Source organism: Anolis sagrei, chromosome 2 (assembly GCF_037176765.1).
Source record: "Anolis sagrei isolate rAnoSag1 chromosome 2, rAnoSag1.mat, whole genome shotgun sequence".
NCBI lineage: Eukaryota > Metazoa > Chordata > Lepidosauria > Squamata > Dactyloidae > Anolis > Anolis sagrei.
The window spans coordinates 32,669,665-32,694,395 of NC_090022.1; the positions used below are offsets into that span (position 1 = coordinate 32,669,665).

At 39.6% G+C, this 24,731-nt stretch overlaps 1 protein-coding gene across 13 annotated transcripts in view; it reads right to left on the reverse strand.

Annotated features, from left to right (window-relative positions):
• Positions 1–24,731, reverse strand: part of CADPS (calcium dependent secretion activator) — a 437,940-nt gene that overhangs the window by 327,823 nt on the left and 85,386 nt on the right. For all 13 annotated transcript variants that reach the window (XM_067463444.1, XM_067463445.1, XM_060766448.2 and 10 more), the window contains exons 2-3: positions 18,688–18,801; positions 5,501–5,833 (exon numbers count right to left, since the gene is read on the reverse strand). In XM_067463444.1, coding sequence (XP_067319545.1) covers positions 5,501–5,833; positions 18,688–18,801 — 447 coding nt within the window. The remainder of the gene's footprint in view (positions 1–5,500; positions 5,834–18,687; positions 18,802–24,731) is intronic.

Consider the following 24,731-nt stretch of genomic DNA (forward strand, 5'->3'; position numbering starts at 1 on the left):
TACTGCTTAGCTTAAATATGTAAGTTCTGCTTACACAGACTTTTCTACAAATGTAAGGATAAGATGAGTATTTTCCCCCACCCATCCATTAACATTAGGATTTGGAACAGTTGCATTTTTCATGCCATGATCCAGAATACCAGCCTCAGTTTTAATCTCTAGCTCTAGTTAAAACAATGATATCATTCCATTTTGAAGGTTTTAAACTGTAGAGCGAGCAGGAAGTTATGGCCAGCATTGCACTGCCAACTATGGCAAACTGAAATTGTGTTGAGGATGTTCTAGCAGGAATTCATCTCAGAGAACCAGCAATTTTCAACACTGTACTGTACCACAAAACCTTGTTGATGGCTTTGGCAATATAATTGGATGCTTAAGATCTACATAACTGGCAATGACACATGAATGGTCTGTTGCCACAGATCTACATTTAGTTTGGTCTTGACCCTGCTGCTTTTGTTTGTTTGTGTTCAATCTCAATAGTTCTACGTGATAAAAGATGTGACAAGCTCAGAGATTCTAAGTTGAACTGAGTGTGCATATTCATATTGCTGTTCTCTTTTTGTTTGTCATTATATTATTCAGTTACCTTCAACTAAGAAGCATTGTTTTCTACCCACGTTGCTACTTTCTCAATGACCACGTGAGGAAACTTACATTGAAAGACAATGACTGGCAAGCCTTACTGGGTGATCCCTTGAATGTAGATCATTCTGGTTTCTAATCTGAAGAATGTGGGAAAGTTACTGAATAGCTTGGAAAACTAACTGGAACTCCCAAAAACCCCATGCATGACCATTTGATGCCTTTCTATGGTTACTGGCCATGCTGGCTGGTGGATTCAGGGAGCCATAGTATAGAAAAGCAGTGTTCTCAAGCTCTAACCAATGCATCACTCTTCTTTGGTAGCTTTCTATGAAATTCTTTCACCTGTGTCCACAAATCTGCTAACAGTTCCTCCAGATTCTTAACATTTTGTGATATCTTCAGGAAATATCAAGAAATGGACCCCAGAAAAGGGCTGAGTAAATAAAGGGTGATATTTGTTCTACTCTGTTTATGGTACAAACTTCTAATAGGGGATTTGAATAGGCAGAGATAACATTAGATTCTCATCATTCTAGACCAGCAATTCTCAAAATGTGCTCTGTGGAGCCCTTGGGGCTCTGCAAAGCATACCGAGAGGCTCTGCGTTTCCTGCTCCCCCCCCCCAAGCTTTTCTTCCTCTTTCTTGCTCCTCCTTCTCCCCAGCCTCCAAAAGCCTATTCCCCTCACCATCCAGATCAGTTTCCCCTCAACTTCTTTGCTTCCAAAACCCTACCTCTCCCCCCCCCCCCACCACCACCAATCAGGTGGTGCTTTGATTGTGCTTTTCCTGCATGGCAGAAGGGAGTTGAACTGGATGGCCCCTGGGGGAAAGAGCAAACATAGGAAACTACATTATATTAGGTCAAACTATGCATGCATCTGCACAGTAGAATGAATGCAATGTGACACCACTTTAACTGCCATGGCTCAATGCTATGGAATCACGGGAGTTATAGGTTTGCCTGATCTTTAGTCTTCTCTGACAAAGAGTGCTGGTGCCTCAGCAAACTACAAATCCCAGGATTCCATAGCATTGAGCCATGTCAGCCAAAGTCGTGTTGAACTGGATTCATTCTATAATGTAATGCACCCTGTATCTAACTAGTTCAGCACTGTCTACTCCAGAAGTGACTTTTCAAAGTCTCTGCCATTAAAACTGGGGTGGGCAGAGTGTACTTGTGAGGCCACATATAGCTCTGCAAAACTATTTTTGTAGCCTTTCTTGCTCTAGCTTCCCTGGAGCATCCTTTGTCTAGTTAAAAAAGGATGAACCTCCTCTTTTGGAAGCCTCTCAAAGCAGCTACTCGCTTCCTAAATAGGTTTCAGAAATCTCTTGCACTGGTTAGCACCAAAGGGTATCAGTTTCTCCTTCTTCAAAACTAAAAATGAACTTCTACCCTCCGCTGAGGACCTCAGGGGCAGAAAGTGGTTTCCCAGGACTGTGCACCCCTGAACTCAACTATTTCCACCATCACAATAGACAGCAAATTCCTGCTTGTAACAAACCCTGAAATGTAGACTGATCTGCAAAGCAATGCAGTCAGTTTGGCCAGATGGTACCTACTGAGAAGGAATATGCTGGCCAATTTCAGTTCCTCTGAGGACATGCAGACCTTAACACTGATGTTATCTGGAATCTATGTTCTTCCTCTAATCCTTCTGCTTCCAAATCTATAGGCAGCAGAATCCTGTTGTAATTTCTGTATTTATTATAATAAATATCTGTAACATGATTAGAAAGTAAGTCAGGATGAATCTACTATAGAATTACTGCATTTTGACAGCACTTTAACTGCCATGGCTCAATGCTATGGATTCTTGGGAGTTGTAGTTTGATGAGGCACCTGCATTCTTGGCTAGAGAAAGCTAAAGAACTTGTAAAACAGCAACTCAATTAATTCTGCAGCATTGAGCCATGGCAGTTTCAGTGGTGTTAAAGTGCATTAATTCTACAGGGTACGCACCCACCACAGTTAGCGATCTGGAGAAATTTGAATATAACAGGTAAGCAAACAATATATTGACCTTTCATGTTTGAAATATAGTGGTATCTGTTTTCTCTTTTGATTCATATCTCAACAAGAATGTATCAAGCTGGTCTTTCCTAAATAAGACTGCAGTTACTTTTAGATTTTTTGATGGCAACAAATGTATATATTTGGGCAAAGTTGGCACAAGCCATGTATATTAGTAAAATACATTTATGAAATACTTATATTACTAGAACATACATATGTAGGTTTTAATGTGTGTGTTTTTTTTTAAAAAAATCCAAAACTGCTGGAGGAATAGAATGATTGCACTAAAAACTGGATAAAGGACAAGCAGAGAGAAACCGAGATGAGTGATTAGTTCCCCCTGGCTGCCCACAGAATTCAGTCCGGATGGTGAATACCCAGAATTAGAAACCTCTTTGATGTGACCTGCCTGTCACTTCATTTCCCTAATTCTATCCTTGATTCTCTCCTTGGCTGGGCAGCAGTTATTAATCAGAACCAAAATGCCCACTATGTTCTTTTGAACTGTGGGATATTTCTCTCATTTTTGACTTTGAAAAGGAGGGAGATGAAAAAGGCCAGGAAAATTAATCTATTCATGAAACAAAAATAATCTCCGTCTCCTGGAAATGAATATGCAAATCTGAGAGGCCAAGTACAAAATCACTGAATTTGCTGGAAAAACGAAACACACTGTTATGGATTTGGAGGATAAAAAAAGAGTCTGTAAACATCCAAGTATAAAAAAGGAACAGGAAACTATTAGAAGGATTAAAAGTGCTGCATCAAAATTGTTACTAGTCACCTTAGTATATGCAAAGTTTGCTTCCTGCCCCCTGCCCTTGAGAGGAGGAGAAGGTTACCACATATAAGGCATTTCTGATTAGCTGCTATTGGCACCTCAATAGTTGGCAATAGAGCTAAATGTTGCTGATAGGTCTACTCTATTGAACAGGACTGAAAAACTCAATGACTGACTGACGGACGTACTTATTAATTGGATTTTATATATTCCCTTTTAAAAGAAATAATTTTATCCAATCCATGCTACATAAAGTATGTTTCTATGTACCTCACGATAGCTTAGAATAACATTGGACCTTGAATTATCCTATATTCTATTCTATGATTCTATATTATTCAATGTATGCAGCCCAAGATACTCCCTTTCGTTACATAGAGAGTAAGGGCAAAGGGAGAATGAAGACATGTAAGCTACTGGATATTTCACTAAACCATAAACTATACAAACCACACATAATTTTTAATGCCTTCTCATGAGTCTCTTATAACTCAGATTGAGCACCAAGTACAGTGAGACCAGATATACAGGAAGTAGTTCCAGCAACAGCTTGACCTCCAACCAATGCCAACATCAACAACTGGAAAAAATACCACAACAAACCCATTAATTCTAGGTTAAATGAGCTCAACTAGAAATTAGCATATTGACAGGGCTTCAAATACAGACTCAAACAATGAGCACAAGGACTTTATGCAATAGTAAGTTTGTGCGCAGGTGTAGTTGTCCCAGTTCCAGAAGTTATCTTGAAGAGAAACATCAATGCATAGAAAAGGAGCAGCATTTCTTTCTATTGAGTTGCCCTTTAGTTTCTCCTTACATTGCCAGAGTTTTCTCTATACCCTGAAAGGCCTTTCTCTTCTCCTTTCTCTTCTCTTCAGCTTTCATCATAAAGCTACTTTGATCTGTTCCAAGTCAAAACTAAAGGACTACTTAATGCCTGAAACTCCCCAAGCCTCACCTTCTCAGACTTCTGTGTATCCACCACTGTTGCCTTACTGACCTTGCACTTGACTTCTTGTTTACTGTAGGCTATACAATGCCAGCCATAGTTGCATTGCACACTGTTGATGTCACAATCAAGGGAATAGTTTCCAGAGATGCTGTTGTGTTTCCAAGTCCACATTATGGAACAAAATCAAGAATGGATTTTGCTAGGCACCCCAAAACAAACTGGCAAAGGTTTGCAGGGACAACTCTATTCTAGCCCATGAACGTTTCCGCTACAAGACTGAATTTAATTATGGAAACAGTTATACAATAACTGTTCCTCAAACAGCCTGAGTTGTTTGGTATTAGTGGGGAGGATATCCTGTTCTTTATGCTGACTGAGAAGAACAAACAGACTAGTCAATGACAAAATCAGAGCTGATGAAATCTCATGTAACTGGTAACCTTCAATATCTTCCTACTGAAAGACATGTCAATGAAAGCACATGGGAATGCATTAGTGAATTTCCACAACTGAAAGACATCTCAACTATTCTGTAAAAGTTGCATTCTTGCAGTCTTATTTTCCTATTTCTCAAATAAAATCTCTCTCACACAGCTAGCACTTTTGTTCTGCTTGGCAATATCTATACAGCCTTTAAGACCACCTGGAAGATTAAGTAAAATCTAGGGCAGAAAGCTCTGATATATTAAATTAGAAATTCAGCATGAATAAGATGTATCCATGTTATCTTTTGTTCAGCAAGATGAACTAGTTTTCAAACTGAGTTCAAAATGTAAAAAAAGGGTGAACATAGCTATTACTGAATATGTTGTGGAATGCTTTCATTTACTCATTCACTGTACATCATCCCATTCCACATCTTAAAACAATGTTGTCATGAGACAGTTTTTCAGTATTTATACCTTAAAAAATCAAGCATTTAAGGTTATACAGTAGACCCTCCACTTTTGTGAGGATTAGGGGAACCCTTGGAAAAGTGGAAAAATCACCAATAAAAGTGCTTTTTAGAAACCTGAGTGAACACTTATCTAGGAATGCCCAGGATTTCCATGATGACATTATGGCCAACTTCTGGTAGAAGTCACCCTAGATGACATGAACATAACATAACAAGAAGAGAAATATACAATCAAACCATTGGGCAACATGGAACCTTACCTGACATGCATTATACAGAAGCTGATGTTCAAATTTCTTGATTCCCAGGATGTTTTGGAACATCTCGTACAGCTGCTCCTTGCTGAGAATGAGCTCTGAAGCAGCGCTGGCTGTCATTCTGGCTTGTGCTTTGCGTGGATCCTCTTCACCCCGATATATTGCATCAAATTTTGCCATCCAGGAGCTCAAGACAGTCTCCTTGCTGAGCCCATCAATCTCAGGAAGGCTACGGACCCTCTTTTCAATATGTTTCTTAAAGACTTCCCGAGAGTCGTTGGCTGAGAACCCACCACTTTGCACCATCCTGGCAACACGATCACTTTTCAGAAACACCTGCCAGTAAAGGAGAAACAAACAAAAAAAAAAACATTTCTTGATCCCTGTAGGTTATTTGGGAGCATCCTGGTTGTGAAAGACCTGGAAGCCCTAAAGTCTTATAAGGAACATCAATTGAGGACCCAGAAGTGGCCAGCACTGTAGATCTCATCACATAGCTGGGAAAAAGCACTGGCATCCATGGGCAGCAGGGCAAATCTAGTGGGCAGCGGGGGAAACCATCACCCCATATCAGCTCCTTCCCCATCCCACGGGGGAAACTATTGCTGCCCAGCTCCCCCCCCCCCCCCCCACGTGCGCTTTTCATGACTTACCTTATGAAAACACAGGAAGGCCCCGTTGTTCTCAGGGCTCTGTCCTAGGACACTTCCAGGATAGAGCCCTGCCAAAAGTAGCTCTGCGTCATGTGATGGGCTCTGTTGGGCTCCATCCTGGCTCCATTCAGGAAACATCCTAGGACAGAGTCCATACCTCATGTGTTAAGGTCCTGTATGGCAAGCTAAGGGTGTTCTGCTCCTCTGTAGGTTGCTGGACTCTAGTTTCCATCAGCCTGAGACAGGCAATGGGTGCACCCACGTTCTAGAATTGTCGGAGTTTGATACCACTTTAACTGCCATGGCTCAATTTAATAGAATTATGATGGTTTAATTTTACAAAGTCTTTAGCCTTCACTGCCAAAGAGTGTAGGTGTTTAAACAAACTACAAATCCGAGGATTCCACAGCATTGAGCCATATCATTTGAAGTGGTGTCAAGCTGCATGAATTGCACCTCGAGTCTGTCATACTTTGTTATTTGGGGGCATTCTGGTTGTGAAAGAGCTGGAAGCATGTCTCATTGAATTACCATGTACTTCCCTACAACTGCCATTCCCTTATGTGGCACTGTCTAACCATCATGATCATAGCAAAATTTCATGAAGCAGCTTAAAATGGAAGCTGTATGGTGCAAATGTTTTCCTTTTTTTCTAATTAGGATTTTGGTAACCTTCATGAAATGGTATGACATTTTAAGATTAAGCTAGAATTCGATAAAAGTCAGAACATAATCAGATTCAAGTTGTGCTGATCTTTTCTATTTCTCTCTGGGACCTTTCTAACATAAAAACTTTCTGATAATAGAAATGTTTCAGTTCACGGAAAGGTGTAAACCACATCTAGAATCATAGATACATATACAGGCAGTCCCCAAGTTACAAAAAAGATAGGTTCTGTGGATTTGTTCTTAAGTTGCATTTGCCTTACATTCAGAACAGGCACTTTTTAAAAGTGGAACTCCAATGATATATTCTACATAGAATCATAGAATCATAGAGTTGGAAGAGACCTCATGGACCATCCAGTCCAACCCCCTGCCAAGAAACAGGAAAATTGCATTCAAAGCATGCCCAACAGATGGCCATCCAGCCTCTGTTTAAAAGCCTCTGTTTAACATTTTGGATAACCATCTTGCTCATCTGGAAGGCAGCTACTTCAGCAAGCCGGCCAGCCAGAACCCAACTGGCAGCCATCACCCAGAGAACCTTTCCTCAGCAACCCGAAGACTGTGGGGTGACCTGCCAGAAGAGATTCGACAGCGAAACGAGTTGTTGGAATTTAAAACCCATCTGAAGACCTATCTCTTCTGCCAGGCCTACCCAATTGCTTTTAACTTGTGAATTGTAACCCACATTTTATTGATGTGCCCTTGTGTGTATTTTGTTATATGTATTTTAATAGTGCTGTGTTTTATAGCCCTATTTTAAACCTTGTTGTACCCTGATTTGAGCTGCAATGAGAGGTTGGTAATTAATAATAATAATAATAATAATAATAATAATAATAATAATAATAATTAGCAATAGCAGCAGCAGTACTATTTTACTATACTGTCCTTGTACCTAGCAGAAACAATGTAAAGTACAGAAGGACATAAGAAAGGACACAGCTGACCTGGTATAATTATGAGTTGAGGGAGGATTAGATCTTCCACTATGCAGTGTAACATCCTTTCCAATATTTTGTGACCACAGCAAGGAGCATTCTGGCAATATTTAATTAAAAAAGAAGATTGCAGTGAGTGACAGGAATCTATTTCCAAACGAGCTACAGTTCAGAACCCTGTTACTCAGCAGAGTCTGGTGTGAGAAAGGCAATCTGTATTTCATGCTATTCTGAGGGTCCCCTTTTATCACTCCACGCAGGCACATGGAGTACAAAGCAGAGGTCAGATGCTGGGGATGAAAGGCGTTTGACACTATGACAGCCACTTGGAAGACTGGGGGAGGGGGGGGAATGACATTTTCTCTCTCTCCAGTAGCCACCTGTCAAGAGTGACCTTGTTCCAGCAAAGGTATGAAAAAAAACAACTAAATGAGATGAAAGAAAAATGTCCACCCTGAAGATAGCACCATTTTCACAAGGGAAATAAAACATGACACATCTTCCTCCTTGAAGGCAGGACCTCTGACACCAGAGGGTGAGGATCACGCATATAGACATTGGAAGCCTTTGGAGATATCCATTGAGGAAAGAGCACCATACTGCTGCCAATTGTGGACACTGGCATTTGCACATGAACCAGTAGACTAAGAACTGTACATCTGACCATGGAGTGGACATAACTATTGGTACTTTAGTAAGCCACAATCACACATTAAGTTGTGTCTGAACATTAAGCTATATTCACTCTGGTAAACATGGTATCACTTTGTATTATGAACTGAACTTATTTGACTCATTTAGATAGGGTGAAGAAAAAGCTGTGTAACTGATTAGTGGATTAGCCTACCTTACAAGGTTGGTGTACAGGCAGTAACAGGCCTGGCTTGGAAAAGCTAAGGAGAGCAGTGGGGAGGAGTGTTCAGGCAGATTCAAAGCTGGAAGTGCCGTCTGACTGGCTGATGAAGTCGGAGGGAATTGCTGAGCAACTAGAGATTGGCGGAGCTAGAGTTTAGTCAGATAGTGTCTGAAATTTGAAGAGGGAGTTCGTTTTGAAAGATTTGAAGTGGAAAGAAGGAAGGAATTGTTTTGTGAACTGTTATTAGAAAGATACCTCTTGGAGGAAAATTGTTAAAAGTCTTCAGGGAAGAAGGGTTAAGAACTATAATGAGTCTCTATAGTTTAGAGTGCTGGTGTTAAAACCTCAGGGAAAGAGGACTCAAAAGGTTCAAACAACCTGTTTGTATTCCTGTGTGAGGCCATAGTTTTCAGGGAACACATGTCATAAAATCATTCTCTGTAAAAATAAAACCTGACAGTTTATTGAAACCACTACACATCTTTGCTATTAAAGAACAAAATTAACATCATAATCTTGTTTTTATTTCACCTGAAAAGTTTGTGTGTCTTCTTGAACATCCTAGCAAGGAGGCGGCTTATGGATTAATAAATGGTGGCAGCAAAAAAAACCCCCCTTAATAGTAAATTGGTGGCAGCAAAGAAAAATGTAACACGTAATATATAATATATATTTTTGACATCCCCCTGTACTGTCCTCGGCTACCGGTCCTCTAAACCTGCATCTTCAGTGGGGAATTAATGCAGCTTGAAACCTGCCATGGCTCGATGCTAAGGAATCATGGGAGCTGTAGTTTGGTGAGGCACAAGCACTATTTGGCAGAAAAGACTAAATATCTAATAAAATTATAGCGCTCAGTAATCCATATCATTGAGCCATGGCAGTTAAGGTGGTATCAAACTGCATTCATTCAATGGAGCAGATGCACCCGTGGTTCATTGGGATAGTGATAGAGAGGCAAAATGAATGCATTGCTCCCCAAATAAGAATTATGCCCTATTAATTACGTTTTCTTTTAGTCTTCAAATTTCTACCATTACAGTAATTAAAAACTCCAGCTGAGCACTTAGAAATAGAAGTCAGATATCCAAAATAAAGGAGCAAGCACCATTATCAAGGAAATTCAAATAAAGGAAATATAAAAATTCAAAGCATAAAAACATTTTCAATGCCTCACCCTTTACAATGATAGAATTTTGGAGACTCAAGGAAAATTTAATTTGGTGAGTCAGATTTTTATTTGAAGGGCAACACCTGGATATTGCGCTTTTCCTGAACTAGAACTATTCTCAAACTATTTTGCTCCTATCTACGTTTGGTATTTGTAGTAAAATAAACAAACAAAACTAAGCATAGCCTAAGCTTCACCCCTTCTTTGACCTCTATATTTGTAAAGAGTACAAGGATGCTGAAAATTTAAACCCAGCAGCAATCCTCCTAGATTCCGTATGATTTGGCAAAATGCGTAGTATCCACAAAGATTACAACATGTGCTGCCACAGCAGGTGATGAAAAGGTCCAGTTTGGTTTGATTCTCCCCTGCCATTTCCCCCACTGTTTTGGAGGGGTTTTTTTTACCTCTGAAATGCATTCAGAGTCAAATCAAAGAATCTAGAACAAAGCAGCTCCACAGGAGAGGATGAAGCAAACTAAAGTACCAGGGAAGAAAGAAAGGAAGAAGGGGTCAGTGCTGTAATACAATCCTATCAGACAAAAGAGGAACCCTGGAAGGTAAGGCATGGAGACAAACGTGGGGGATGTATTTGTCTTTATTTAATAGAAAAGGAAGAAGTTCTAGCATCCTGGAGGGAGTGGAGCATTGTTTTATTAATGATGCCAAGGAGGACGTGAATGCAGCACACTGGAAAGAAGCTGGGCACGCAGAGGGGTGTATCTGCAAATGCTCAATAATTAAAGAACTCAAGGATGAACTGAGGATATAGCAAGCTTATGCACTACACCGAGTGATTGAAAACCACACTGGGAAAGCACTCAGAGATTGTTGCGTTCTAGTGGGTTTTGGGGAGGAGATGCTTACTTCCATTAAAAAAAGAAGGAGCAACCAATTACAAGAGAACAAAGGAAGCACTGGGATTCTCACTTTTCTTGCAAAGATTGGGGAAGGAGGGAGATGGGCCACAATTAGTAAATTTTCTAAACAGTATGATGTCTTTTTTGTTTCCCAGCCAATGAATGGGTAACTGGAGAGTTTTGGTGAAAGACCTGGGACATCATCACATTGAGGTAGAGAAGTGTCTGGCAGGGAAGAGCTCAGTCATACTCCATTTTATAATGAAACAGATGTTTTCCCTACCTTCATCACACCGTTCAATGTCTCAGTTTTCTTTCCGTATTCTTTCACTGCAGTTGCCTTCAAACTGCAGAGATTTGGCCCCACCCACCATCCCTCTCCTTGCTCATTGTTGAGAAAAAAATCTCCTCTTTTTGAAATCCCTACTAACACAAGATTCTAAGTGAGATCTGAGAAGTTCTTAGCATGCTCAGTCTGTCCAAACACTACATATTGCTGAAGGAAGGAATGAGAGCAACAAATGCCATCACATCACAGATTTGGCAAAACATCCGGATCATTTCAAATAATCCAATTCCACATCACCTCCAGAAATGTTGGAAAAGAATGCTGCCTCCCATGCTTAAAATACGCAAAGAATGCTGTACCCTAAACTTGAAACAAAACTAATGTGATGAACACAGTGAGTTACTGGATTTAAACCAGATTTGAACTATGGGACTCAGTGGAATTTAACTAATGTGATTAAGTGGCCTACAATATTGCTTCTTAAACTGTGGGTCTCCTGAGCTCAATGTTGGGGTCACAAAAATTTAGCAACAGTAAAAAAAACTTCTGAATGCCACTCATTTATACAAATCTGTTAGCAACAGAATGCAATGTTTACAACAGACTCTGCAGAAATTGCTTCAGCTGTACTTCATAAAAAAGAAAATCAGCCTGTTTAGCTAGTCTTGCAAATCCAGATTTATTTTCAGTAAATATTTGATTTTTTTATACCTGTTTTATGTGCCTATATACCCGGGTCATGTAAAGATGTCTTAGGAGGAAAGGTGCCATGAAAAAAAATCACAGACAGAAAGGGTCATGAGTGAAAAAGGTTTAAGAAGCTCTGGTCTAAAAGACTGTAGCTTCCAAACGCTCCAGACAAATACATACAGATTGTTATTTATGAACAAGCAGGACCACATACTTGCAAAGGGATAAGAACAAGCTCTACAATTCCTGCAATTGAGCAAAGGAATTTTAGTGTGTTAAGAATACTATTTGAGGCTCAGTCACACAGGTGAGTAACTTGGCACCTAACTGCACAGAGATATCTCCAGACAGCAGGTTACCAGTGTAACAAGGGGATCTTTGGTGGTTCTGATCATTTAGGCCAGAAACTATCCTGTTTAGGGAAGGTCTGGATCTCACAGACCAGAGCATGAAATCAACTCATTAAGTCATTAATCCACCAATTCATCACAATGATTTCACCTTTGTAGATTTCCCAATTAACACTGATGTTAAAAATCTGCTTTAGTGAATTAGGTAATTAGAATTTGTTAGTGTGGGCAACATTATCTCTTCATTAAAATAGACTGGATTATTTCCTCAGAAATAGTATCAGACTAGAAGGAAATGTATCACATGAAGAGGTTCTGGAACAATTTTTATTTATGGTGTATGTGTGTGGAAAGAGGACAGATTCAACACTGGCAAGCAGGTTGTTCTGAATTTTGCCTAATTGTAGGTGGAGGGCAAATTACTTTATCCAGCCACTGTGGTTAAAACAACCTTAAACAGGAAGAACTTTATAAGCACAATTTCTCCTTAGAATTTCTCTCCATGTGTTCAGTGTAATATACGCCCAAGTAAGCACACACAGAATCGACAGCAAGCAGCTTTTATTATTCCTGGTTGGGCTCAATAGATATTGTTGTTTTTCTCATTCTTAGTACTTGATGATTTAGTACACTTTCAAAATGATTGTTCCTGAAGAGGCTCAATGACATAGAAATCTTGGCCATCCAATTTTATCCCTAGGAGTGGGGAGTTTTTTTCTAATCTGTTACAGAGTCCATGATATAGTGATGTTGTTGGACACATTATTCTGAGTGATAACTTTGAAAAGACAGAAGGGAGGAAGCAAGCAGAAATACAGGACTTTTTGATCAGACAACTGGGCTAGTGGATTGGGAAAGAAGAAAAAAGAATATGAAAGAAAAACATGGATTTTGGAAAGCAATGGAGGGTGGGAGGGAGAAAGAGACCAAGAACTTCATCAGGCAGAGTGGGGGAAAGGGGAGGGAACCATCTTAACACCGTTCCCTTTCTATTTTGTAGTGACATAATCCACATCTTGAAACTACTCCCTGGCCTCCTCTGCCCCAGACACTTAGGTCCTCTGGGAGGCAGCTAATCCAACCTTCCAGAAACCAACTGGTGACCGTCATCCAGAGCACCTTTTCATCAGCTGCCCCAAGACATCTGGAAGATATCCAACAGTTAAATCAGCTGTCAGAATTTAAAACACATCTCTTCTGCAAGACCTATCTAGTCAATGTTTAATCGTGAATTTTAAACTCATGTCCTGTGTGTATTGCTTTGTTCTGTGTATTTTAATATATGTATTTCTTAAAAATACATTTTAATATATGTATTTTACATAAACCCTTGTACTGGCAGGACTGAAGACCAACAGGTCACAGGTTCGAATCCGAGGAGAGCGCAGATGAGCTCCCTGTATCAGCTCCAGCTCAACATGCGGGGACATGAGAGAAGCCTCCCACAAGGATGGTAACACATCAAAACATCCAGGCATCCCCTGGGCAATGTCTTTGCAGACTGCCAATTCTCTCACATCAGAAGCAACTTGCAGGTTCTCAAGTCGTTCCTGAGCTGAAGTGTTTTAAATATGCTGCAAGGAGAAGCAGGTAAGATGATTGATGATTGATGATAATGATGATGATGATGAGATAGCCTGAAGCTCTGCTTTCTTTTTACAAAGGAGTGAGAGTTTTGCACTGGGCAGAGAGAAGTTATTTCCAACTGGGATTTTTCTTTGCATTTTGAAATGAAGGATTAAATTTTGTTTCTCTTTGTTGTTTTCAGTGAGCTCAGGACCATTAAAGGGAAACTCAGTTAATCGGTAGGCCCTTCTTCTATGCCATTCCAGGACAGTATGGAGATTATTTCATCACTCACCTAACTCTACATGCTTTTTAAAATCAATTTTTATCAAATCAAGTAATGCATGGTTTTGAAAGCTTGTACAGAGAATCTCATGGCCTTTTAATTGGCCTCATAAATGTATTGCGGCAATATGAACTTTGGCATTTTCTTATGATCAACACAACTAACCCTGAATTTTGATTAGTAAAATTAGAAATGTAAAACACTCAAATCAATAAATGCATTCCTTTAAAAAGATGCAATATGTTAGGGGGGATTAAAATAATTTAACAAATTCTGCATCACAGCATGAGGCACCTTCATCTGTTCATAAACAGCATTAAAGAAGCAAACATTCCCTATCTGTAGCCTTCAAGTTGTCATAAAAGAAGATAGGTGGGTATAAATCTGCAAGACAAAGTGTTAATGGAGTGTTATATACCTAAACACGTTTGGGTTTTTTCCCCTACTTCTTTCTAATGATGTGAACCAAATTAGTATATGATGATGTCAAGTGAGTTATTTGTCAAATTGTAAACAGTTATGGATGCTGTGATGAACAGTGCCGCTAATTAATTAGTGTACAGAAGACGGGTTTTTTGCAAAATTTAATTAGCTGCCAAAATATTGATTCTTTTAACAATGATATTATATAATGGAAAATTATGTTTCATAATTGAACATTATGACCTTCAAAATGAGAAAATGACAGAAAATAATTTAACTAGTGAGGAAAAGATGATGTGTATTTCCCTACACCTAATTAAGGGCTAGTCTACATGAGCCTAGTATTAATTGCTCCATGCTGTCCTTACAAAGTTTGAGAACTTCTGATCCTTATCACGAGTTAATCTAATTTATCCCTGTTTTAAAAGAAGTTGAAGGATACTCCAGAGCTTGGCTGAAAATCTGGAGTTTCTGACAGTTTGGAAACAGCGAGAACAGCAGGATTCAGTGCAATGTGGAGTGGTTCATTGTCCACATAGGCTGCTGCCTCAGGAAAGATGAGTGGATCAGAACTATGTCACCACTGCCAGTTGGCAACAGAGCTCTTGGAGAGCTCTTGTCTATTGTGACCGACCACTCTGTGCTGACATCAGCCAAGGCACTCAGTTGATCACGGAGAAAGAAGGGAGAAAGAGGGGACAGACAATGGCAACAGAGCACAGTCCAGTTGGGCTGAAGCTGTTATATTATTACTATTACTACTGCTAGTGTTGTTTATATTATTATTATTGTTATTATTATTATTATTATTATTATTACTACTACTACTACTGTTAACACTTCATTTATATCCCACTTCTCTCCCAATGACTGGACACATCACAGCTGACAAAAGATTAAAACAAACTCAAGTTGAGCCTCTGTTATCCTAAACAGAAAAGGAACTTCTTCAGATTTCAGTTTTTTAAAAAAGGTATACTTGTTTGGAAGTATATCCTACTTTGGGATTTGGAAGGAATTCCACTGGAGCATTGCAGCACACCCAAATACCTGGGAATTACTATGGACTATGTTCTGACCTACAAGAAGCACTGCTTGAATATCAAGCAAAAAGTGGGTATGGCTCTTAATGAGACATGCCACATTATCACAGGATGTCTATGCCCTACGCTGGAGAAATTATACTGTTTAGCCAGTATTGCACCACCTGACATCCACCAGGAAGTAGCAGCCAATAATGAAAGAACCAAGGTAGTGACATCTCCAGCCCACCCCCTGTTTGGATATCGGCCAGCCCACCAACGCCTTAAATCAAGAATTTTTTTTCTAAGATCTACAGAGATACTCGCAGGAACACCTCAACAAGTGAGAGTTCAAAAGTGGCAGGCTAAAACCTGGAACCTCATCTGGCTAATATCAGATTAGAACTCCCCCTGGGCACACAGAAGACTGAGCAACTTGGAAGGTGCTGAACAGATTGTGCTCTGGCACCATGAGATGCAGAGCCAACCTTAAAAAATGGGAGCACAAAGTGGAGTCCACAACATGCGAGTGTGGAGAAGAGCAAACCACAGACCTCTTACTACAATGTGGTCTGAGCCCTACCACACGCACAGTGGAGAACCTTCTTATAGCAACAGCAGATGAACTACAAGTGGCCAGTTACTGGTCAAAGGACATTTAGTATAATGCCAAGTTTTTTAAACTTTGTGTTTTTTAAATACAGTACAACTGTTCCTGAGGTTCCCTTCTGATACAATATAAATAAATAAATAAATAAATAAATAAATGTATTCTCAATTTGCTTCTGACATGATAAATAAAAAATAAATTTTTGTATATACATAATGAATGATGGATAGTGTGCAATTTGTTTTAGGGACTTCCACTTCATATTCTCTGCCACTGCAATAAACTACACTATAATTTCTGTTTACTGAACTGAACTGCAAGAATCCTTCCTTATCTAGTCAATAAGATGGAAAGCAGTTTCATTATCAGATTACCATTAACAGATACCTAAGAGCTACATACTCTAAAGCTTTTTGTAAAAAAAAAAAATAAGGAAAGTAACAATTTCAAAAAGTCTGTAGAGGATAATGGTTTTAGATTAACCAACTAGACAACACTGTACCATTTTGTTCTATTAACTGGAATCCTAATCAATAATTCTGCCACTAGACTATAAAGAGGTCACACAGGAAAAAAGGAAACAATGATCTCATAATTAACTGTGAGCATCTCTCGATGAACAGAAGTTTTTGAAGAACAGTCTAAGAGATCAACAAAGCACTTTCCAACCAACTAATAATTCAGACCCACTAAGAAAATCCAACAAATGCTACATTCAGCAAAGGACAAGAGAGATCCTCTTACCTCTGCAGGAGTTTACCATTTACTATGCAGCTGTGGACAAGTCTTACATAGAAACCACCAAATGCAGCATTGCCCAAATATGAAACAAGGAACATGAGAGGCACTGCAGACTAATTCAACCAGAGAAGTCAGCCATAGTAGAGCACCTGATGAACTAACCTGGACACAGCATATTATTTGAGAATACAGAAATTCTTGACCACTCTAACAACTACCATGTCAGGCTACACAGAGAAGCCATTAAAATCCACAAGCATGTGGACAATTTCAAAAGAAAGGAGGAACCATGAAAATGAATAAAATCTGGCTACCAGTATAAAAAACTCTAAAATCAGGACAGTAAATAAAGAGCAATACTAAAAAAAGAAGGGGAATTCCAGAAATGAATTGATCAGGGCCAGGTAACGCCTCCCAACAATGGACCCCCCAGGCAGCAAGCAGGCAGGTTTTGAAGCTGCAATACCATTAAATGCTAATCAAGGTGGCCATTTGCAACATTCAAACTTGTCTCAAGAAGAAAAGTGTTCTTTCTTCCACCCTGGGCATTCCACAGATATATAAACCTCACTTGCCTGGTTTCCAACAGACACCTCAAACTCTGAGTATGCCTCCCATAGATGTGGTTAAGGAGAGAATGCTTCTGGAACATGGCCATACAGTCTGGAAAACTCACAGCAATCCAGTAACTCTGGCCATGAAAGCTTTCAACTACACATACTAGAAAGTTGTTCAAAAAAATAGATTAAGGATGCATTTGATGAATTCTGGAGGTTTCCTGCCATTTGGTGGAATGAGACAATTACCACAAGTGGTTAATATTAGAGGAAGGAAAGGATTTGGTTCAGTGTATTGTTGAAGGTTTTCATGGCTGGAATCTCTGGGTCGCTGTAAGTTTTTTTTGGGTTGTATGGTCATGTTCCAGAAGCATTCACCCCTGATGTTTCGTCTGCATCTATGGCAAGCATCCTCAGAGGTTGTGAGGTCTCATAGTTGCCATAGATGCAGGTGAAACGTCAGGAGAGAATGCTTCTAGAACATGGCCATACAGCCCAAAAAGGTTACAGCAGCCTGATTTGGTTCAGTATTTTGGGAACACTATTATAATTACAGGAAGGCATCCTCATTAAATGGTAGGGGACTATAACTCCCTATCCATAGATTCTATATCCAGAGATTCAACTATCAATGGCTTGAACAATATCCTTCCTCCTCCCCAACAATCCAATTTGTGATTATTTTTTATGCTTAGAAGGTAACATGGCTGCCTTAGATAAACATCCTTGGACAAACAATTCCATGGATTAGGCACCACAGCATTTCTGGTTAGCATCCCTTTGCCTTAGAAAGGGCTATGGCTCTGTATGTAAAACTCAGCTGAAAATAAAACAGAAATGAAATTGGATCATTTTTGGTTCATGATTTGGTATGAACACCAAAATTGGCCTGTCCCTAGTGTAGGCAATACTAAACAACACAGATCAATGGTCCGCCCAGCATCTTCTACCTCTAATTGTGAAAGTAGCCTTGGCAACTGAATTTAATGTATTAAAGTATACCCCCATGTATAGTTTTCGATTGCTATATCTGCTGAGAAACTAAGATAATCTTAAGTTACCAAGGAAAGGTGAGATGTGTGTAAAAGACCTTTTCAGTGATTGCACCTTGTTTTTGCAAGATTTATCTCTCTCAGGTTCAGGTGGTGCCTACGCTGTGCCCTTTGGGGCATCCTTCTCTTTTCCCAGGGTCCTCAATGCTTCCTTTCCTAAAAGCTGTGTTGGTATTTTTAGATCTTTCCACTACAGCTGTTTGTACTTTGATTTTATTCAGCAGCAGCAGCATTAATTTTTAAAAGTTGTTATGCTATGTCTTATGCTGTGCTTATATATTATGCTCATGTCCTCGTAACCATTCAAAGAACATCAGCTATTGAGTGCCACAGAAATGAAATAAAAATAGGAGAGAGATAGATGTATAGATGGAGAGATAGATAGAGAGATAGAGACTATTTTCCTCTGACAGCTTCTCCCTCCAGATTCTTGGAATATCTGTTCTTGTTTCCTTACCTCATAATAACTTTGGACAGCATTCATAAAAGCTTCATCTGCAACAATCTGAGTCTCTCCATTCAGGAATGCTTGAAAACGATCCTTGACAGTCTGGAGTTGTTGCTTACTTATCTGAAAAACAGGGTAAAATAGTACATTGTTATCATTTTATGTTTAGGTTTGTTTCTTATTGTTGTTATGGTGGAGTATACCCCACTTTACTCCCAGGATTAGAATACAACAATTGGGGAAAGATTATTTAATCACATAGTTATGGCTAACAATATTATTTTTTATCAAAAGGTAAAAGTTATTTTGCAAAATTATGTAAAATAATAATTTCTTATATGTTTTCTGACACCACACAAACAGCATTATTCTGGTGGTTTTTGGATTGTGGTTGCTATAGACATCCACGTTATTTGAAATACAGATTATGTTCTTTATCCTTAATTCAGAAATCCAAAATGTTTCAAAATCCAAAATTGCTGACATGGGTGGCTGAGATAGTGATAGCTATGCTTTCTGATGGTTCAATCTACAGAAACTTTGTTTCATGAACAAAATTATTGAAAATATTATGCATAAAACTACTTCTAGGCTATGTATATAATGTGTATATGAAACACGAATTGTTTTTGTGTTTAGACTTGGATACCATATCTCAAAAGATCTCATTGTAAATGCAAACATTAAAAAAAACCCCAAAACAAAACACTCAAATACCAAACACTTCTGGTCCCAAGCATTTCAGATAAGAGATATTCAAGTTTTTACCTTCAGATATTCCATCAAGCACTCAACTGATCTTGACTGAATGTGGTAAAGGAATAAGATAGGCACCAATTGGCACACTTAATTCTGACATGAAAATGACTGCTGGAGTATTATATCAGCTTTTACTTGATGTAATTTACATACACTTCACTAAATAGCAATGGTGCAAAGATATCCAGTTAATGGTTTTCAAAAATACATGTCATGACACTGGCGAGAGTGCCCAATATACATTAGGTCCAATGAGCATCAGTCCATGATACACATCAGTATGTCATGCACAGCAGTGTGTTATGCATATTAATGCACCATGTGCATTGGGCACTTTGACAATCATCATCATTAGCAGAACCATCATCATCCCATTTTTTTTCTTTCTCAAAAGAGATCCAATCAGCTAACATAACATCTACTGGGTATGGGAGTTATGAAACTCCTTAACTAACATTGAACGTGCAAGTCTTCTTTCAAAGCGGCAACTTTAGTACAGAATTCCAATTCATATTTTTACAATTTTGGACTGAAGCCCACATATATACATGTTGATATGCAACATTCTTCTGCCATCCTAGAAGTTAGCAAACATGCAAATGTGAGTAGATCAATAGGTAACGTTTCTGCGGGAAGATAACGGCACTCCATGCAGTCATGCTGGTCCTGCGGACAATGCTGGCTCTTCAGCTTAGAAATTGAGATAAGCATCAGCCCCCAGAATTGGACTTGACTAGACTTAATGTCAAGGGGAAACCTTTACCTTTACTATGTAACACTCATTGCATAGGAAAAGGAACATCCCAGTGGAAACCCTATTTTCTGTCATAATAGGTAAATATATTTATTTAAATAGATATATATTTAATTTTCAAGGAATGATTAATAGTAATTGCTTAGAAGCTGCCATCTGAAAGCAGGAGATGGTGTCTCAAATATATAGTGGTAGAATTCAGAAATATGTGTGAGTAGGTGATGTGAATTAAGACTGTCAAGAGCCTTTGCTTTGTAACCATCAACTCTTGTCATAATAAACGCTGACTAAATAGAGAAGAATTGCATTTTTCAGCAGAGCACGGTCCGTAGTTTGTACTAATTTACAAACCAGGAATAATTAGTGCTAGTGGAAATAACAGCTGGCAGCTTGGGAAGCACAAGGTAATTAAATCAATAATTCCCAGTCACTACAAGATAAACTGTAATAATTTGAATGCCCTTTTTATGGAACAAAGTTCCATTTCATCAATTGAGAGAGATTATATTATGAAAGTATAACTATAAGAAAAGTCATCCTGCTTTCCATGACTCCCATCATGAAATGATGTACAGAGATTCCAGTTACACCGGATTTACAGCAATGCATGAAAACAGGAGCTCCCGGGGATGCATTGGGTTAAACCAATGAGCTGCTGAACTTGCTGACCGAAAGGTCAGTGGTTTGAATCTAGAGGGTGGGATGAGTTCCCACTATTAGCTCCAGCTTCTGCCAACCTAGCAGTTCAAAAACATGCAAATGTGAGTAGATCAATAGGTACCGCTCCAGCGGGAAGGTAACGGCACTCCATGCAGCCATGCCAGCCATATGACCTTGGAGGTGTGTACAGACAATGCTGTAGAAATGGAGATGAGCACCACCTCTCAGAGTTGGACATGGACTTAATGTCCGGTGAAAACCTTTACCTTTACCTTCTCTAGGAGGATTAACCGACATGATGCCAGCCAGAGCATATTAGTGCTTTTGAAAACAATCCTCTTGCATGAGATGTGCACTAAATTTTGTTTGTGCATAAATATTTTACTTTTTTTAAATTTAGGAGCCTTTTAGTTTACATTTTTTTTCTGGTATAGCCCATGTCTTTGATAATGCTGTAAAGAGCAGACTTTTTTAAAAAAAGGAAAACACCTCTTTCCCTTTTTTCAACTACAAACAGTTTTCATCAGAAGAATTTTTCCTTCTGAATTGTTGAGCTGGTTTGAAAATGAATAGCCTTAAGTGCAGGAGGGTTACTGTGAAAAACAGGCCATGGAATATTCCTTTTTGTAGTATTGCAACATTTCAATGATGCGAGGGTTTAAAAAAACACCCCACTCCCCTTGTGTTCTGCATGAAACCGCATCAAATAAAGTTTCCTCCATTACACTTTAATGTAATTACTTTGCTGACTGCAAAACAGCAGTAATCTATTGATCTGCCCACCCCCTGTTTCAACAGCTACCCATGTTGTTAAGTGAGGAAGTCAATTCCTAAGAGGAAATTAAATTGCTTTCATATTCCATTTAGCTTTTTGCTGTGCCACAGTAACAGCTGACTGGCAACAGCCTCCTGTCTGCCATAAGCCTACACAAACAAGGGTGCATGCTTCGATTTAGTCATATGGATGAAGAAAGAAAGACACACACACACACACACACACACACACTTTTGTGACTGGTATCATGTGTATGTCCTTAGTGACAGCTTTGTTGCTAATTGCTGCCAAGTAAGCTATGACATATGGCAACCCTATGAATGAGAGATCTCTAAATCAATCTACAAGCAACAGACCTGCTCAGATCTTACAAATTGAAGGCCTCCTTTCTTCATTGAGGCTATATCCAACTCTAATGCAGTTTTCCTCTTTTCCTACTGCCTTCTACTTTCCCATGCATTACTGCCTGGATCGACACTGCCCTATAATGCAGTTTGACCCATATAGTGCAGTTCAATACACTGACTATATAATGCTATTCAAACTGCCTTATAGGGCAATGTAAATTCAGCCACTGTCTTCTCTAATGAGTCATTATTAATGTCTTCTTATGATATGTCCACGGTACAACAATCTAGAGTTCAGGCTTATTTCGCCTTTAGACCCATGTATTTGTCGTTTTAGCAGTCCAAAATTACATTTTGTATGAGTTGCTTTTCTTCTTTCACAGCCACACGTAGAAATCAGGAATACAATCTTTCAAAATCATGGACACAATTTCAAAGCAGTATAATTTATTTATTTAGAACATTTGTATCCCATCCTATTCTCAACCTCCGAAGAAGGACTCAAGGCGGCTTGATGATCTTGCTTCGTTTCTTCATAGCTGCCCTTTCATGTTCTAGTCTTCTTCTTCACATTTCCTGACTTCCTGACAGCTCAGTTCCTATAAAGTGTTCCCTCGCTACTTCGTGGTTCGCTTTTAGCGGACTCGCTGTTTCGTGAGTTTTTGAAAATATTAATTAAAAATTAAATTAAAATATAAAATATTTACTTCCAGTGGAGGCCAGGGACCCCAGAAGTGTGGCGGCCTGAGGCATGGTGGGGAAGGCCTGCCTCCCTGGCCTGCATGACTCCAGAGGCTCTGCAGATGCCAGGGAGACATGCAGGCACCCTTGGAATGGGCCAGGAGGCGGGTAAGGAAGGTTGGGTAAGAAAATAATTTATAAAGTAAATTGTTGTTGTTCATTCATTCAGTCATCTCCGACTCTTCGTGACCTCATGGACCAGCCTACGCCAGAGCTCCCTGTCAGCTGTCACCACCCCCAGCTCCTTCAAGGTCAGTCCAGTCACTTCAAGGATGCCATCCATCCATTTTGCCCTTGGTCGGCCCCTCTTCCTTTTACCTTCCACTTTCCCCAGCATAATTGTCTTCTCTATGCTTGCTGTCTCCTCATGATGTGGACAAAGTACTTCAAATTTGTTTCTAGTATCCTTCCCTCCATAAAATATATTTTATATTTATATAAATATAAAATATTTATATTTATATAAATATAAATATTTATATTTAATATAAATATTAAAATTAATATGGGGTCCCTACTTCACAGATTTTCACTTATTGCGGGTGGTCCTGGAAAGGAACCCCTGCAATAAGTGAGAGAACACTGTATACTGGAGCTGGGCAATGAGCCCCTTGGATTACATCTGCCCACAAATGTTTCTTCAGCCCTCTGCCCCTCTGAACTACCCAGATTGCTTTTTCTGTAAGGATGTCTTTTAACTGTTCTTATTCTTCTGCAGCCAATACCACTGCAGACAGGTTCTTTTTTCCTGTTCTAGCTTCCAGCATAATTCCTTTTTGACAGTTGTGTCTATATTATGAGCATCCTCCTCTGCTCATTGTTTGCCTTGATATAATTACAGTTGAAGCAATAAGCCCCCGGTGGCGCAGTGGGTTAAACCCCTGTGCCAGCAGGACTGAAGACCAACAGGTTGCAGGTTCGAATCCAGGGAGAGGTGGATGAGCTCCCTCTATTAGCTCCAGCTCCTCATGCGGGGACATGAGAGAAGCCTCCCACAAGGATGATAAAAAAACATCAAAAATCATCCAGGCGTCCCCTGGGCAATGTCCTTGCAGACAGCCAATTCTCTCACAACGGTTGCTCCTGACACGACAAAACTAAAAAACAACAATAAAATCCAATACCACTCTGAAGTGTGCATTAATAGAACAACAAGTGGTGGTGGTGGCAAATTCAACTTTACAGTCTTTCTCACTTGCAATTAATGGATATGCCCACAAGTGTGGAAAAATAGGCCCACATATTCCTAGAGGAGCAGAATGGTCCACAGCTCAACTCCAAAGAATTGTTGTTCAAGCACCTGTTAGTTTGGAAAAATCAACCAATGGAACACATTTCAAATTATAGCATAGTCTAAATGGATTTAAGAGATTAGGTTTAATAACCTCATCATATGGGCTTCATATGGGCAGTACCCAGCGGGAGACATGGGGAACCCATCGCCTCAAACCATGTATCGCCTGGCTTCCCCCTACCTCTTCCCATAGAAGACGCATCTGCTACTCAGCAGATTCTAATTGAAAATGAGAGGCATATGCCAGTTCCTCTATTGTTTTGCAACGGAGCCCTGCTGAAAGTAGTTCTACATTGTGGGATGGGAGCTGGTGGGCGTCATCATAAAAGTATACACAAACAAGCATGTGCCATCTGATGAGGTTGTCCATCTTAGATTAGGATTCTGGGATGCAGGCCCATAGCCAGGATTTCGTTTTTTTTGGGGGGGGGGGCTGAATTTTTTTCAGGGGGGGTTTCAGGGGGGCTGAGTTGGGGGGGGCTGAGTCTGAGTGAAAGAGGGTCTACCCTAGCAAACCTTTTGTATCATTACCCCAATATCCCCATGCGTATGGGATATATTGAGTATGGTGATCAGATCATGATATGAATAAACATAAAAGTTTAAATAATGCACCAGTAAGGCCTTTTCGTGAACCACCTTGAGAATTTCAGGGGGGGGGGCTGAAGCCCCTCAAGCTCCCCCCCCCCCCCCAGCTACATGCCTGCTGGGATGCAAGGGTTC